Raw genomic sequence first — 15,031 nt, 5'->3', positions numbered from 1 at the left:
GCCTAAACATCCGGGACTCAACACCAAATGCTTAGCCATAGCCCAACATAATAACATCCAACATTTACTCCGGCAAGCAAGCAAACCACCGTCGCCTTCATCTCGCTCAACTCAAAGGTTTGCTATGATCTCTATCTCTTAATTAATTTCATTTCATTTCTGGGTATGCTTAGGGATTTAATTTCCAACGTTTGATGGGTCGTTTTCGATTATGAAAACGAAACAAACTGGAATCACTAATTTGTATGTAACGATTTTCATTTCCTGTTTGTAATTGCCCTATTAGTATTGCTTTGTGATATCTATGAAATTGGGTTTATGTCTGTATTATCAATCACATAAACACAAGAATGCACACCAACTGTTCGACCATATGTCTTCATCTTCAAATCCCACTTTTCGGGTCTGCATATTAAGTTTATAAACTTTAGGGCTGTTTGTAACTGCAATGTGGATCCTGATTGTTGATTAGTGGGACTTGGGAGATATGGTTGATTTATTATTTACTGTATTATGTGTAGGGCTGTTCTTCGGGTTTCAGAGTTTTAAATTTAGACATGAAACCCGACCCATATCTCACACGGTTTTAAATTTAGACCCGGAAACTTGGTTAACAGAAAAACAAGATATACCATAATCGGTTAAACGATACTCGATTAAGCAGTTAAGTGAAAAGTCATATACCATATACGAACTCCTACCAATCGATTAAGTTGTCTCAAAATAATTTAAACCAATATTATAATTGGTTAAACCATACTCGATTAAACAGTTAAGTCCAGCAAAATATACCATAATCAAACTCGAACTTGATTAAATCTACTAATTGATCAAATAGGGTATACGATAATCGAACTTGTTAATGAATCAGCCTAAAAAGTTATAATCGATTAAACAGAGTGTACCATAATCAAACTCGATTCAACTTACTACTAAATTAATAATATTATGTTTTAAAAAAAAGTTTATTTGTGTTGACCCGAAACCCATAAATCAGACCCAAAAATCAACCCGAATTACTTTGGTTTGTGTTTTTCAGGCTGGGTTATAGTTCAGGTCCGGGTTCGGGTTTTTTCTGGTTGGGGTTCGGTTAAACGTGACACCTCTGATTATGTGCATCAAATTAACTACTCTGCCCTTTGAAATTTGCAACAATATAATTAAACAATCTACATGATGCTTGTGAACCAATTGAAATTAGGAGAAAATCATGAAATAGTAACCTAGTTTCAATGGTGCTCTATTTGATTCGCTTGATATTGTTTAGCTTCAAAAATCACTAGACTCAAGGAAATTTTCAAAATTAACACCTTTCTTAAACCTTTCTTAAAAATTTTCAAAATAATCTAACAATATTGAAGCTTGACTCAAGGAAATGTGACATATTTTGATATTTTCCCATGTCAAATATTATCATTAATTAGTAACAGTGGGACTGCAAATAGGTAATTTGTAATTTAAATGTACTAAATGTTTAGATCTTGTTTTATTAGAGATTCAAAAGATGAGCTTAAGAACCATGTTGGCGCAAGCAGCTGTTAGAGGAGTAACAGAAGCAAGGGCCAACATATTTGGTCATATTATTAACCCAACCGGTCAACGGTCAGCCCACAAGATTTTACGCAAGAAATTTATTGGAGAAAAAATTGCATCATGGTATCCAGATGACGTCCTAAAAGAGGACCCCGCTATTGTGCAACGCAAAGAACAAGAGTAATTTTCTTTCTCCACTCTCTCTCTAGACTTGGTTTTATATGTATATTTACATGTAGAGGTTGGAATTTTGACACTAGTGCTACTGAACGGGTCGTGTACGTGGGTTGGCGGGTCAAACATGGCACGAACTTGAAAATCATGTCACACATGTGAACCTAAACATGACATGCGTATTCGAGGGTTGAGACAAACACAACCCGTTTAACTCGAAAAGATATTTGTTTTATGTTTTTTTTTACATATTGTTGATTTAAACGTCTAAATTTACATATTGTTTTATTGTTTAAAGCATTAAATTATACAATTTTGTTTTTATTATTTTAACTTTGGCATAAAAGTACTCTGATATAAAATAATGGGTGAAATGGGTCAATTTGCGAATCTGTTGGATTGACATGAACACAACCTGTTTAGCTAAATGTGTTAGCGGTTTCAGCCCGAAACTGACTCGAACCTGTTTAGACAAATCGAGTTTCGTGTTAGGTTCTGGTCGTGTCCCCATGATATGGTTGATTTGAGATACGTCATATGTTTATATCTCAAGCGGGTCAAATGGTTAAAGAATAGCTAGAAGGAATTGTGTCAAAGGGTTTGACCAACCCATTATCCGTTACTCAACCCTCCTGATCTGCCCTGTGTAACTTTCTTAGCTGAAATTTATTCTTCATGATTATGCGTGTAGTTGAATACCAGCTGTGCTTATCACTTTTTTGAAGGTAGTAATAAGCAGTTAAGCACACAAATGAGTATTTTGTCATTTTTAATATCTCCTTATGACATTATATTATTGATATATGTGAATATTGGAATGATGTGACTCGCAAAATTTACAAAATCGGGTAATGGGTCAAAATGGTTTTGATCAAAACAAGTGATTTTATTGCATGTTAAACTGGGTCAAGTGAGTGTAATCACCTACCTACAGTTCTTTTTTAAAGTTTTATCAACTAGTTAGTGCATTAAATATGTTTACAATACCTATATTTTTAAAAACATATTAATATAGTTCTCTAACAAAAGGATTTAAAAAGGTTTTATTAATTGACTTAATGATAGGTAAATTACCTCCATTAAGAATAATGAAATGTTAAATCCAAACTTCATTAATTTAATTTATTTTGTGTCACTAAGAGTTTTGTTTAGCAAGTTGTATTATTTCACTTCTCAAAGTTGTAATAATTATGAATGCAGTCAAATTTTGAACTAAACTTAATATTTTACGGACAATTTTGCAGGCGTTTATCGAAGCTTGAAATGTTGAAGCGTCGTGGGAAGGGACCGCCAAAGAAGGGACATGGAAAGAAAGCAGCTAAACGTAAAGACAAAGACGGGGCAAAGAAAGACAAAGAGAAAGCGTAGTAAATAAATATCTTTCAATGCCTGCCTGCTGTTTTCAAGTTTTTTTGACCTACAAAACTTAAAAGGCTGTATTTTTCATGTTGTTGGATCTTGTTTATGATAACTTAGAGCTATTGATTTTGGATAATGTATTTGTTAAATGCTCAATGAATACAAATGCCATAATAACACCCACATGTAGTTGATGAAGTTTGTTTAGGGATCTAGTTTATATGTTTTTAGGTTCCTACACATAATATTGATAGATTGCAATGCTGCTTAATAAAAAATAAAGAGAAACCGACGTTTTTAGGTACTACACATGGACCAAAAGAGTATTACTCAAAACGGTACCCTTGTAACGTTCTTTAGTGAATTAGTTGGTTTGAGCCTCGTTGGTGATAAAAAGACGCGTGCGAGCCAAAAGTTTTACCATAGTAAGCATTTAGGCAGTGGGTTTCCCAATGACGGGCCACCGTTGTCGCTAGGGCCTCTCCGAAAATCACTAAAAAGTTGAACCGAAAACGAGTATAAATTTGAGATTTAAGTAAAATATAAATTCGATAACTTATATTTAAAAAGTAAATGATACGATGATAATTATAATTTCAAAAACAAACATAAATATTGTAGCAAAATAATCTAATATGGTATTATTGCTTATGATTTGGGCCTTTACTTATTGAATTATTGTTTATGATTTGGGCTATAAAATTGATAATTTGGTTGATTATTGAAATGGTTGGTGGTGTTAAAGTTTAAATACATTATTTTAAACTTTTGGGGCCTACCGAGATGATCAGGCTAAGGCCAGTTGACCTTCCTGCCTCCCCATCCAAGCCGGGCCTAGTTGTTGCGAGCATGGGTGGCCTTTGCCAATAAATGTATACTGAGGGGGTGTTTTTAAAAACTCATTTTCTTACTTTGTTGGGATGATAAGATGGTTAAAGTGTGAAACAGAAGATCACGATGTCAAACCATACAATGGAAAAAGTAAAAATAAATAAAAGCTCACCCAAACACACTTGAGTTGCCGAACTCATTAAAAAAAGAAAAAAAAGTAGGACTTCAGTTTGTGTCTTAACCTGTTTAGCAAACATGTTAGAGACGACACAATTAACATAAGTATCAGATATGAAAACGAACTTGACTTAGGTGTCTTGAGCTAATTATAATTAATTGTTTTGTTTGAAAATAAGTATAACACAAATATCTTTTTTCTAAAAGCATGGGAGCCATAAAAAGAAGTTTCCTAGACATGCTAGAATAACATGTGTATATAAGCTATAGTTGATTGATTTAATAGAATACAATGTTGTGCTGCTTTCTGGTTTGAGTTATGGTAGTCAAAGTGAAATCTATCTTCATATATCCCATCAAATCCTGCAGAGGCATCTCTGTTACAGAAGCACCACTCTCTTCCACAGGTAGTCACTCATACCTTAATTATTATTACTACTTATTGAACCTTAGGATTCATTGATTGATTGATGTCGATAAACAAACAAACAGGGTTTAGATGGGATAGACAGTGGCTTGTTGTTAATTCCAAAGGCAGAGCCTGTACACAAAGAGTGGAGCCAAAGTTGGCTTTAGTTCAAGTGGAGTTGCCTCATGATGCTTTTGCACTTGCTTGGAAGCCAACCAACACATCTTACTTAGGTTATTAATTATTAATAACAACAATCTCTCATGTTTCTTGGTTATAATCTAGGACCCATATTTTTATTCTGGTCAAAAACATCATCCCTAACCTCCTGCACACACTTAAATGGGCTACATGGATCGTGTGACACGCATACGACCCGTTGAGGGGATGTAAAAAGAGTTTTAATTTTTGGATTAGGGTTCTGAATTTGACATTTTCTACATTTATATTAAAGAATGCGAACTTAAACGGGTTCACGGGTCAATCCGGACATGACCCGTTTTCTAAAAGGGCCAACCCGAACATGACCATGATCCTGTTTTTAAATTGGTCAACCTAAGCATGATCCGTTTTTTAAATAGGTCAACGTGAACATGGCCTGTTTTCTTAACGGGTCTGCTGGCCAACCCAAAACTTGATTTATATTCATGTTGTGCTAGAAATTGCTGCCCCTAATGACATAACCTTGGATTGGGCTTAGCATTTGGGTGATTGGGCTTTGGTAGAGCCTGAACTGGCCCACGCTCCCCTCGACGAAAGAGTGGAGTCAGGGGAGCGTGGGCCAGACATGATCACTCTAGCATCATTTTTCTACTTATTTTTTAATCCGAGTTTAATGTTACATTATTGTTCTCTAACACAATAATTAGTTATAAGAGCACCTGGGATGGATGAGCTCAAGGTCTCATTGTGTAGACCATCTCAAACATGTGATGGTGTCTCGGTTTGGGAATGGTCTGGATCGGCTTTAGATGAGGGAGACGAAGCATCTAAATGGTTTACTAATTATCTTGGTAAACCAAGTCGGTTAGTCCGTTTTAACGAAGGTAATAATAATCTATTTGTAAATCTTTTATGATTCAGGTTATGTTTTATCTCTAACGTTTCAGACAAATATCATGAAATGGGTCAAATCTAAAAGGCAAAAGGGTCAAACATGTTGAGTAGCTCAATTAGGCGTGTAAATGAACCGAACGAACATGAATGGACCATGTTTGTGTTCGTTCGTTTAACTTTAATCGAACGAAGATCAAACACGAAATATTAAACAAACAGGGTGTTCTTGTTCATATTCGTCTATGTTCGTTTGTTTAAAATACAAACGAACCGTTCACGTACATAAACGAACGAACATAACTTGGCTAAAACTAGTTAAAAGTAATATGAAAAGAAATGTGTTGGGCCTATAAAGTTATTAAAACTATACTAAATTGTAATGGGCCAAAAAAATTTTAAATGAAGATTATTAACGAAAGAACTTAAGAAAACGTAAGTTAACGAACATAAATGAACAAACATAAACAAATTTAAATGAATGAACATAAACGAAAATTCACGAGCATAAATGAACAACGAGAAATGCATTTATGTTCGATTGGTTGTTCGTTTAACCAAATGAACAAAATATTTTGTCCATGTTCGTTCCTTTTTAAATAGACGAGCATAAGCGAACTTCCTATTGAACGGCTCACAAATTATTTATTGAATGTTTAGTTCGTTTACAGGCCTAACCTCAATCGTATATTGGAAAATAAGATTATCAGTGAATTTATATAAGTTTCCAAATCATATTGAGTCATTGACCCACTAATAGTTTATAATGGTAACACTAAAGTATATCTATACAGAGTTGGAGACTAGACCTGTGGAACCAAGTTATGCTCCGGGTCCGGGATTTAGAATTATGTTTTCTGATGGAGCTCCATTTCTTTTAGTGTCACAGGTTTGTTCTCAACCTTGTTTTAGTATTACTTATTTGTAAATAATTAATAATCTTTTTTTATATATTTTTGGCAGGGATCTCTAGATTCGTTGAATGAACGTCTCAAGGAACCCGTACCAATAAACCGGTTTAGACCAAAGTATGTAATTCTATCTACAACCTTTAGTTTGTTTTAAGACTTGGCGATAGTTATATATAGATTATGAAGTCAATAGTTTAGCTTTTGTAATCATGTTTACCATCTTTATTATTTATAAAACCAAAAAAAATAGACATTTTTAAAATGTACCCATTTACTCATTTATTATTTTCACAGGCTGAAGTATATAATCTTGTTAAATCCTTTCATTGTTCACGAATATTATTTTCACATAATTTGGGATTGTGTTTACAAATTTCAGCATTTTGGTTGACGGTTGTGAACCGTTTTCTGAGGACCTATGGAAGGAGATTAGAATTGAAAGTTAACATTTAGCGGCATAAAGCTTTGCTCCCGATGTAAGGTAAACGAGTATACCTGTTTTTTTCATTGTTAATTGTTAGTTATCTTCATAAAGCAATAGCTGCCCGTTAACAAAACGGGCTAATTGGGTAAAAAGATAACTAACTTTGATAAATTTTTTTTTGAGGCTACCAATCTTGATTAAAAGTAATCTGACCCGTTTACTGGTCAAAGTGATGCCGTGGCAGATCAAGTGACTTTTCCGGACCTGACCCCTAAAACCGTTAACTTGCAAGATTGCCATGAATCAAAATTTTGAAACTTTGATAACATACATGAAATCTTGATTTAAGGTAGTCTGTCCTGTTTAAGTGTCAAAATGATGACGTGGCAGATCAAGTTTGACTTTTTCTTGACCTGTGCTTAAAACCCGTCAACTTAAAAGATTTATATTAATAAAAAAAATTAAACTTTGATGTTTTTACGCTGCCATAAAGAACGACCATAGTTTCAAACATTTTGATTTAAGGTAGCATCATTTTTAAAAAAATCTTGATTTAAAGTGACTCGTTTACTAGTCAAAAATCAAAATGATGACGTGGCAGAACAAGTTTGACTTTTTCTGACCTGACTCCTAAAACCTGTTAACTTTGAAGATTGCCATGAATCGAAATTTTGAGACTTTGATGATTTTATGTCGCCATAAAGAACCATCAAAGTTTCAAACATATTGATTTAAGGTAACACTAGTTTTCAAAAATCTTAATTTAATGTAGTCCGATACATTTACCGGTCAAAATGATGACTTGGCTGACCAAGTTTGACTTTTTCCATGTTAAAGAAGTTGATTACCTGAAATATATATTTGATCAAACTTGGTGACCCTTTTATGTAATTTTCTTTAATAAAATCAACATTTTATTCTTAATTCTTACAAAATTTTTGCTAAATGTTTTTCAGGTACCAACAATTGACCAAGAAACTGCGGTTTCAGCTTCCGAACCGACTGAAACTCTAATGAAGTTTCGATTAGGAAAAGTCTTGTGTCCCGGCAAAAAGGGGCAAGGGATGGTGAAATTCTTCCCTTCTAACATTTACAACTAAAAATGTTTTGATTTTATTCATTTTAACATTAATCATGATTATTATTATTATAATTAAAATGAGATATTTGCAGGTGTTCTTTGGACAAAATATGGTATGCCATGATTTGCATGAAGACAATGGAAAGATAATTAAAGTGGGAGATCCTGTCTATGTTCTCAAGACTTTCTCATCATATGATGAGACATCAACCTAAAACTGTTATTTGCAAGTTATGTAATCTACAATAATATTAGTCATCTTGAAAACTTTGTAAGTACCAGCTGGTGGTGGAAATAAGCATCTAATGCATCATATGTGGTTGATACATAATGCATTATTTGGCTGATAAATAATTTTGGTTTTAAGGTTTTAAGATTAGGAAAACAAACTTAAAATAGGTATATAATCGAGCGCCAAGCATGGAAATCCGAAAAAACCCATAGAAGATGCGTACGAAAACAGATTAAATTGCATGTTGTTTATTTGTTCTTTCATTCTGTATTTCCGTGGTTAATTCATTTTTAAGTAATATGAAAATAGAGAAGATACACAAATAGAGAAGGATAAACTCCCTTTATACTTGGTTTCATTTCATAAAGAAATATATAATATATAAATGAAAAGGTTCAAGAAATAGATAAGTGAAATGGTGTAAATATTGTATTTTTAATAACGGACGCAATTAGCTTTTTAGATGGGAGTAATTGTGCATATAATCTGCAATAATGGTGTAACTACAAATGATTTGAAACGAATAAATATAAACTATAAATGTGTTTAAAATGGTTAAATTAATTTCTATAATTGTTTTGGTGCCTGGTTATAATAAAACCGTAACTGGCTAATTAGCTTATATCAATCCTCGCAGCACACAACAAGCTGGCTAGGGGATAAACGCGAGGTAGAAATTTTTTATTTTTTATCTTTTTTATATATGCAGTCTTTCTTCCCATTAACTACTACCGGATTTCCGGATGCATGTTTTCTTTTGAGACCGTTGGCTCCTCCAGATCAATGCATGTAAACATGTTACACTAAAATGAGATCTGATACAAACATGAGATTGACTCGTTTGTAAGTAAAGGAGCCACGCCCGAGACGGCTACGTTCGTAAATGAGCCGAGTCCAAGCCAAGTTAAGTTCGGTTCGTAGGACACTTTTAAATTAAAGCCCAAGTTTTTTTTATAATTTATATGTACAAGTATATCACAAAATTGAACATATATAAATTATAAAATCTACATATGTTAAAAGTATTATCTTTTGATTTATATAAAAATAAATAAACGAGCCACAAGCTAACTCGAACTTAATTTTCACGAGTCGAGCTTGAGCTCAACATTTCAGCTTGTTAAAATAAATGAACCAAGCCCAAGGCCAACTTGACTCGGCTCGTATGCATCCCTATATGTATTTAAACATTGGAAAGTTATTTATTTGTGCATAAATATAGTTTTATTATCTACAAATTATTGATATATATAGCTAGTTATTATCTGCAAGATTAATCATTATTTACTATTATTTATGTATTATTTATTATCAATATTATGAATTAGCGTTGATAATTTATGTTATTAATATTTATCTTGCATCAATTAATTAAAAAATGCAGAAGATGAAGTTGTCTAGTGTTCTTCTGGGCGTTGTCATCACTGTATGTGTGTTGCAGTCTTCATCTTTGGCAATTAAAAGCAAGAAGGTGAAGTAGCATTCATTTTCTCACTGCTTTTCTTTTCTTTTTTCTATAAATATATTATTATTTTTATATATTTTTGGATTTTCAGTCTTATATAGTCTACTTGGGAGGGTTAGATCATGAATTAGAAGCATCTCAAATTAAAGATTCTCACTTTGAGTTTCTTGGTTCAATATTAGGGAGGTAAATGATACATCTATATGCAAAAACAAAACATAATAAATTTACTTTTAATTAAAGTAGTGGACTTATTTTTTTTTCCTTCATTGTGTTTTGAAAACAGCAAAGAAAGGGTTGATGAGGCCTTGATTTACTCGTACAATAAACAATTTAACGGCTTTGCTGCGATTCTCGACGAAGAAGATGCATCTATAGTTGCAGGTTTGTTATATTCTTATAGCATTTCTCTAATGTGTTGCATAAAAATCATGTTGGTTATTCGACCAATTAACAACTAACAAACTTTGAAATCAGAAGATAATACTTTTATGATTGCATGCATAAACAAGGAAACACACAATTAATGCTTTAAGTATATATCTTAGATAGAAAACATGGAAATGCATTGATTATTTTAACAAAATTGGAAAGATAACAATCAACCCATTGTATATTTTAACTTGATTTGCATACCTACCCTTAATTCCGAAATCTTCACACCCATTTTATGCCTGAATTAACATGGGATTTTCCCTTTGACAATGCTTGATAAGAATATCAGCCACTTGATCATTTGTATTGCAAAATTCAAAGTAAATTTGTTCACGCCACCATTTCTATTATAAGATGACATTTAAGAATTAAGATCAATGTGCTTGTCGGATTCCTTTCTAGAATTTGGTTTTAAAAATGGAAAAAAAGTTGGAGAAATTGGTTACTAGGAGAGAGAAAATTTCTTTTGTGCTTCTAGGTGATCCATCATTTGAAATATTGGATCCTAAAAGTTGTACAAGGTGGCATCAGCTCTTTGTCTGACGGCATGGAAGTTTCGTTGGGGTTTCACCATTTCAAATGGCAGAGCTAGTTTGAATATTTTAAGATACGCCGTTTGCAATGTCAAATCCAATGAAAAAAGTTGTTACATCAAATCAGTGATATACTTGTGCCACGAGTATAGTCATTTCAAATGGCAGATCATAAAACATTCAAACTAGTTCCGCCAATTCAAATATATAGTTCAACACCAACAAAATTTCCATGTAGTCAGGCAGGAGCTGACAACACCTGTACAACTTTTAGGATCCGCCATTTTAAATAACGGATCACCTATAAACCAAAATCATCGATTCCCTTAAATTTTTTTGGCGCGCTGTTTGTGTTTGCTAGTTTTCGCGAACTCTGTCCCTCCACTAGCCTTCGGTCACCGTTGGTCAACAGAGACTGCTAAATGCTAATCAAACATTAGTCAACAACATCAGACCCACTGTTGCAGTTTCGCTTCTTCTTAGAGCATGTTTGTTTAGTCATTTGTGTTTAGTTCAAGGGTATTATTGTAATGTTTTTAGTCAGGTCAATTAGGTCGTTACATAGTACTTAGTTTCTTTCTTTTATGAAATTTGACTAGAAAATCTTCCTAGCTCTCTTACTCGTGAAGAATAAAAATCATGTTTCTTGCGCATGAAGAAATGCCTGGTTCTTGGAGAGCTGTGACATTTTTGGCTAAAAAATATTATAAGAGCACTTCAGCCTCAGTGCACAACAAGTTCTTGGTTAGCTGTGATACATTGCCCAATAAGTTGGTTTCAGCCAGAGTATTGCAAGATATATATGCTACAATATTTCTGGCTCAAGTTCTTGTCATGGTTTGTACTCCAGATTCAAGATCTTGTTGCCTATTTGTGTCCAGAATTCGTTATACACGATCATGGCTTACTTGCTCCTGTCCTAGAATTCATTGTTCGAAATTTCGATCAGGGTAACTTTTCCTCTTCCAGTCCGAGATGACTGTGTTCCTGTACCCGATTTATGCTCCTGTCTCGGTTTATTGCTCTTGTCTGGTTTCATATCTGAGTTATTCTCCATAAATCTATAATGTGCATTTAACTTACATTTATAACATGTAGAACATCCAAACGTGGTGTCGGTGATCCAGAATAAAGGCATAAACTTACACACAACCCGTTCCTGGGATTTCTTGAAGCTCGTTGATTCGTCTTCCATATGGACAAAAGCAAACTATGGTGAAATCATCATCATTGCCAATATTGACACCGGTAACTTGTTTTGTACCTTACTAATCCATTTTGAGTGTTATATGTTGATTGTATAATTGAATCATTTGGCAGGTGTTTGGCCTGAATCGAAAAGCTTTAGTGGCGAGGGTATGGGCCCATTCCATCTAAATGGAAGGGTGGATGCGACAACCAAACCTTAGTTCCTTGTAACAAGTAAGCATATTACTTCTGTGTTCTTGTTTGTTTAACTTACATTAAAATATTAATTGTAGATACGTTACTATTTATATATTGATGGTGTATGTTTGCAGCAAACTTATTGGTGCCAAGCACTATAACAAAGGTTATCAGGCCTTGTATGGAAAATTAAATGCTTCAATGAATAGCGCATGCGACCATAATGGGCATGGTAGCCATACATTATCAATTGCGGGTGGTAACTTTGTTCCAAATGTGAGTTTCAATAGAGTCTGGATGGGAACTGCCAAAGGCGGTTCGCCACGTGCCCGAGTGGCTGCTTACAAGGTCTGCTGGCCACCTTCCTCTATAGGAGCTCAATGCGACATAGCAGATATATTGAAAGGATTTGAAACCGCCATCCATGACGGTGCTGATGTAATTTCAGCATCTCTTGGTGGAGACCCTATTGATTACAAGGATGATAGTCTAGCCATTGCCTCATTCCATGCTGTCATGAAAGGAATCACTGTTGTGTTTTCTGCTGGGAATTATGGACCCGAACCAGGAACAGTCTCTAATGTGGCTCCTTGGGTTATTACCGTAGGGGCTAGCACAATCGACCATGAGTTTCAATCTTTTCTTCACCTTGCTAATGGACTTCACTTGAAGGTTAATTACATACCCATAATCCTTACTTAATTACCAGTTGCCTTCTTGTTTTCTTTTGAGATATAACATATAGTTTTTATGTCTTATAACAGGGGTTAAGCAAGCCCAAACCCTTGCCACATTCTGGATTTTATACTCTTATTAATGCTGCAAATGCTAAAGTTGAAAACGCAACAATGATGGATGCGTACGGACTTTTATTTTCTTTAAACATTTTCCTAGTTTCTCTTGGTTTTCTATTGAAATACTGACGGTTAATATATGTGTGTGTGCGTGTAGAATGCTTTGCGATCAAGATGCACTTGACCCACAAAAGGTTAAAGGGAAGATCTTGGTGTGCTTAAATGGACGCCTAGATAGGGATTCCAAAGGTATCAATGCTCTACTCGCTGGTGCTGCTGGCATGATTGTTTGCAATGATGAAGCCAGTGGCGACAACATAGTAGCTGATACTTATGTGCTGCCCGCAATATATATTACATACGCTGACGGGGTTCGCCTTTACGCCTACCTTAACTCTACCAAGTAACTACCTTCAACTCAACATGGCTCGACCCGACCCATTTTGCCACCTCTAATCATTATATGTCTCTCTTTTTCTTGATGTCACTGACATATATGTTATGTTGATGAAGTTCTGCATTGGGGCGCATAATCTATCCTGTACCTGCTATTGACATAGAGCCAGCTCCGTTGTTGGGCAACTTCTCTTCTAGGGGTCCGAATTCAATCACACCAGAGATTCTTAAGGTGTTTGATCTACCAACTGATATTTTTCTTTGCAGGATAGTAATTGAACACTAACTACATTAATTTTATAAAAATGTGCAGCCTGATATTACAGCCCCTGGAGTCAATATTATTGCAGCATTCTCTGAAGATGTACAACCAGTAGTACCATATAGCACCTTATTACCGTATAACATATTATCAGGCACTTCAATGTCTTGCCCACATGTTGCTGGAGTTGTTGGTCTCCTCAAAAGTGTCCACCCTGACTGGAGCCCTGCTGCCATCAAATCCGCCATCATGACCACGGGTGAAGTTCACAATGATCATATGTTTTAGTTGTTAACAATTTTTAACATGTTAATTTAATAACTAATTAATATCTTGCGGTGTATTTGTACAGCAAGTATAAGAGACAATAGGGGGCACCCGATGATGAATGAAACTAAAAAAGAGGCAGATCCGTTTAGCCGTGGAGCTGGAGAGATTAATCCAAATCAAGCCATAAATCCAGGACTAGTTTACAATCTAACTGTAAATGATTATCTTGACTTCCTATGCACTAGAGGATACAACAAAACCATAATCCAGAAGTTTTCGGGTCAACCTTACAAATGTCCAAGAAAGAGCAGCATCTTAGACTTCAACTACCCTTCCATAACCGTCCATAAACTTAAAGGCACTGTCACCGTAACAAGAAGACTGACGAATGTGGGTCCACCCAGCACATATACAGTTCATGTTAAGAGCCCCGCTGGGATATCTGTGGATGTGAAACCAAACATTCTTGCATTTGGGAAGAAGGGTGAAGAACAGAAGTTTGAGTTGACCATGAAAGCTGATGGCACAAGGGTAATTAAAGGTCATGTTTTTGGGGAACTAGTATGGTCTAATGGCAAGTATTTACATGTGAAGAGCCCCATTGTGGTTTCTGTGGCCTAAACAGTTATTAGTAGTAGATGTAATAAGTAATGACTAGTTTGTAAGGAATATTATTCAGCTTTTTAGTTTCAATTCCTTAACAAGGGTTATTTGTTATACCGGTATGCATTTTGAGAAGACAACACGCGGCCGAAATTGTAAAGAATTCTCTGAAGTAAAAAAAATACCAAGAACGCAATAAAAAAATAAAATTAATGTAAAAAATGTCTTTATTTCACTAACCAAATCTCAATAACAATCAGTTTGTAACAAAATGACGAATCAAACACGAAGAATACACCACCGATAAACTGATACATCAAACATAGATCATTATGGCAATGATCTAAGAAAAAAAACTCTTAAAATGGTCGGTCCAAAACACGACACTGTGTATCTCCCATCCTCGCCTTAGCCCATAAATCGGTTTAGGATGGTTCAAGCACCATTGATCAGTTCTCTGCACCAAAATTGAAGCATCACCGGGTTCGGTTCCCATGCACTATACATAATCACCGAGCCAAGCATAGGCAGCCATGAGCCAACTCCATGACACGGCTCGACAATGGTTTCGATCTAAATCCCACCACATGGCACCAAAACCAGTTAAGGTTGCAAGGGGCAAAACACCACAGAGCAGGCGATCATCCAAGTTGCAACTATAACAACTCTAACCGATTGTGCATTTATACACCCAACCATGAAT

The 15,031-nt window shown here is 34.9% G+C and overlaps 2 protein-coding genes and 1 pseudogene across 3 annotated transcripts; all 3 read left to right on the top strand.

Moving 5' to 3' along the window:
- Window positions 1–1,357: 1,357 nt before the first annotated feature.
- Window positions 1,358–3,260, top strand: LOC143531340 (small ribosomal subunit protein mS33-like). The gene is made up of 2 exons (XM_077026660.1): window positions 1,358–1,713; window positions 2,952–3,260. The coding sequence occupies exons 1-2, from the start codon at window positions 1,505–1,507 to the stop codon at window positions 3,073–3,075; spliced, it is 333 nt and encodes a 110-aa protein (XP_076882775.1). The 5' UTR covers window positions 1,358–1,504; the 3' UTR covers window positions 3,076–3,260.
- Window positions 3,261–4,381: 1,121 nt separating this feature from the next.
- On the top strand, window positions 4,382–8,226 carry LOC143531339 (uncharacterized; annotated as a pseudogene). The gene is made up of 8 exons (XR_013135004.1): window positions 4,382–4,481; window positions 4,567–4,716; window positions 5,353–5,529; window positions 6,331–6,425; window positions 6,500–6,564; window positions 6,827–6,928; window positions 7,828–7,938; window positions 8,045–8,226. The product of XR_013135004.1 is annotated as an uncharacterized LOC143531339 (transcript).
- A 3,383-nt stretch (window positions 8,227–11,609) lies between these two features.
- On the top strand, window positions 11,610–14,408 carry LOC143531393 (subtilisin-like protease SBT5.4). Its single transcript, XM_077026703.1, has 6 exons — window positions 11,610–12,675; window positions 12,768–12,862; window positions 12,955–13,200; window positions 13,311–13,425; window positions 13,507–13,714; window positions 13,808–14,408. The coding sequence occupies exons 1-6, from the start codon at window positions 12,121–12,123 to the stop codon at window positions 14,344–14,346; spliced, it is 1,758 nt and encodes a 585-aa protein (XP_076882818.1). The 5' UTR covers window positions 11,610–12,120; the 3' UTR covers window positions 14,347–14,408.
- Window positions 14,409–15,031: the final 623 nt, after the last annotated feature.

This window comes from Bidens hawaiensis, unplaced genomic scaffold (genome assembly GCF_021521415.1).
Source record: "Bidens hawaiensis isolate Kalapana, Puna unplaced genomic scaffold, B.hawaiensis_p1.1 tig00009159_1, whole genome shotgun sequence".
Classification (NCBI taxonomy): domain Eukaryota; kingdom Viridiplantae; phylum Streptophyta; class Magnoliopsida; order Asterales; family Asteraceae; genus Bidens; species Bidens hawaiensis.
This window is presented reverse-complemented; position numbering and strand designations above follow the sequence as displayed.

Coding starts and splice junctions, on each gene's coding strand:
- LOC143531393 (XM_077026703.1), top strand. CDS start 12,121: ATGGTGTATGTTTGCAGCAAACTTATTGGTGCCAAGCACTATAACAAA. Junction 12,863..12,954: donor AACGCAACAATGATGGATGC/GTACGGACTTTT, acceptor GTGTGCGTGTAG/AATGCTTTGCGATCAAGATG. Junction 13,201..13,310: donor GCCTACCTTAACTCTACCAA/GTAACTACCTTC, acceptor ATGTTGATGAAG/TTCTGCATTGGGGCGCATAA.
- LOC143531340 (XM_077026660.1), top strand. CDS start 1,505: ATGAGCTTAAGAACCATGTTGGCGCAAGCAGCTGTTAGAGGAGTAACA. Junction 1,714..2,951: donor GTGCAACGCAAAGAACAAGA/GTAATTTTCTTT, acceptor ACAATTTTGCAG/GCGTTTATCGAAGCTTGAAA.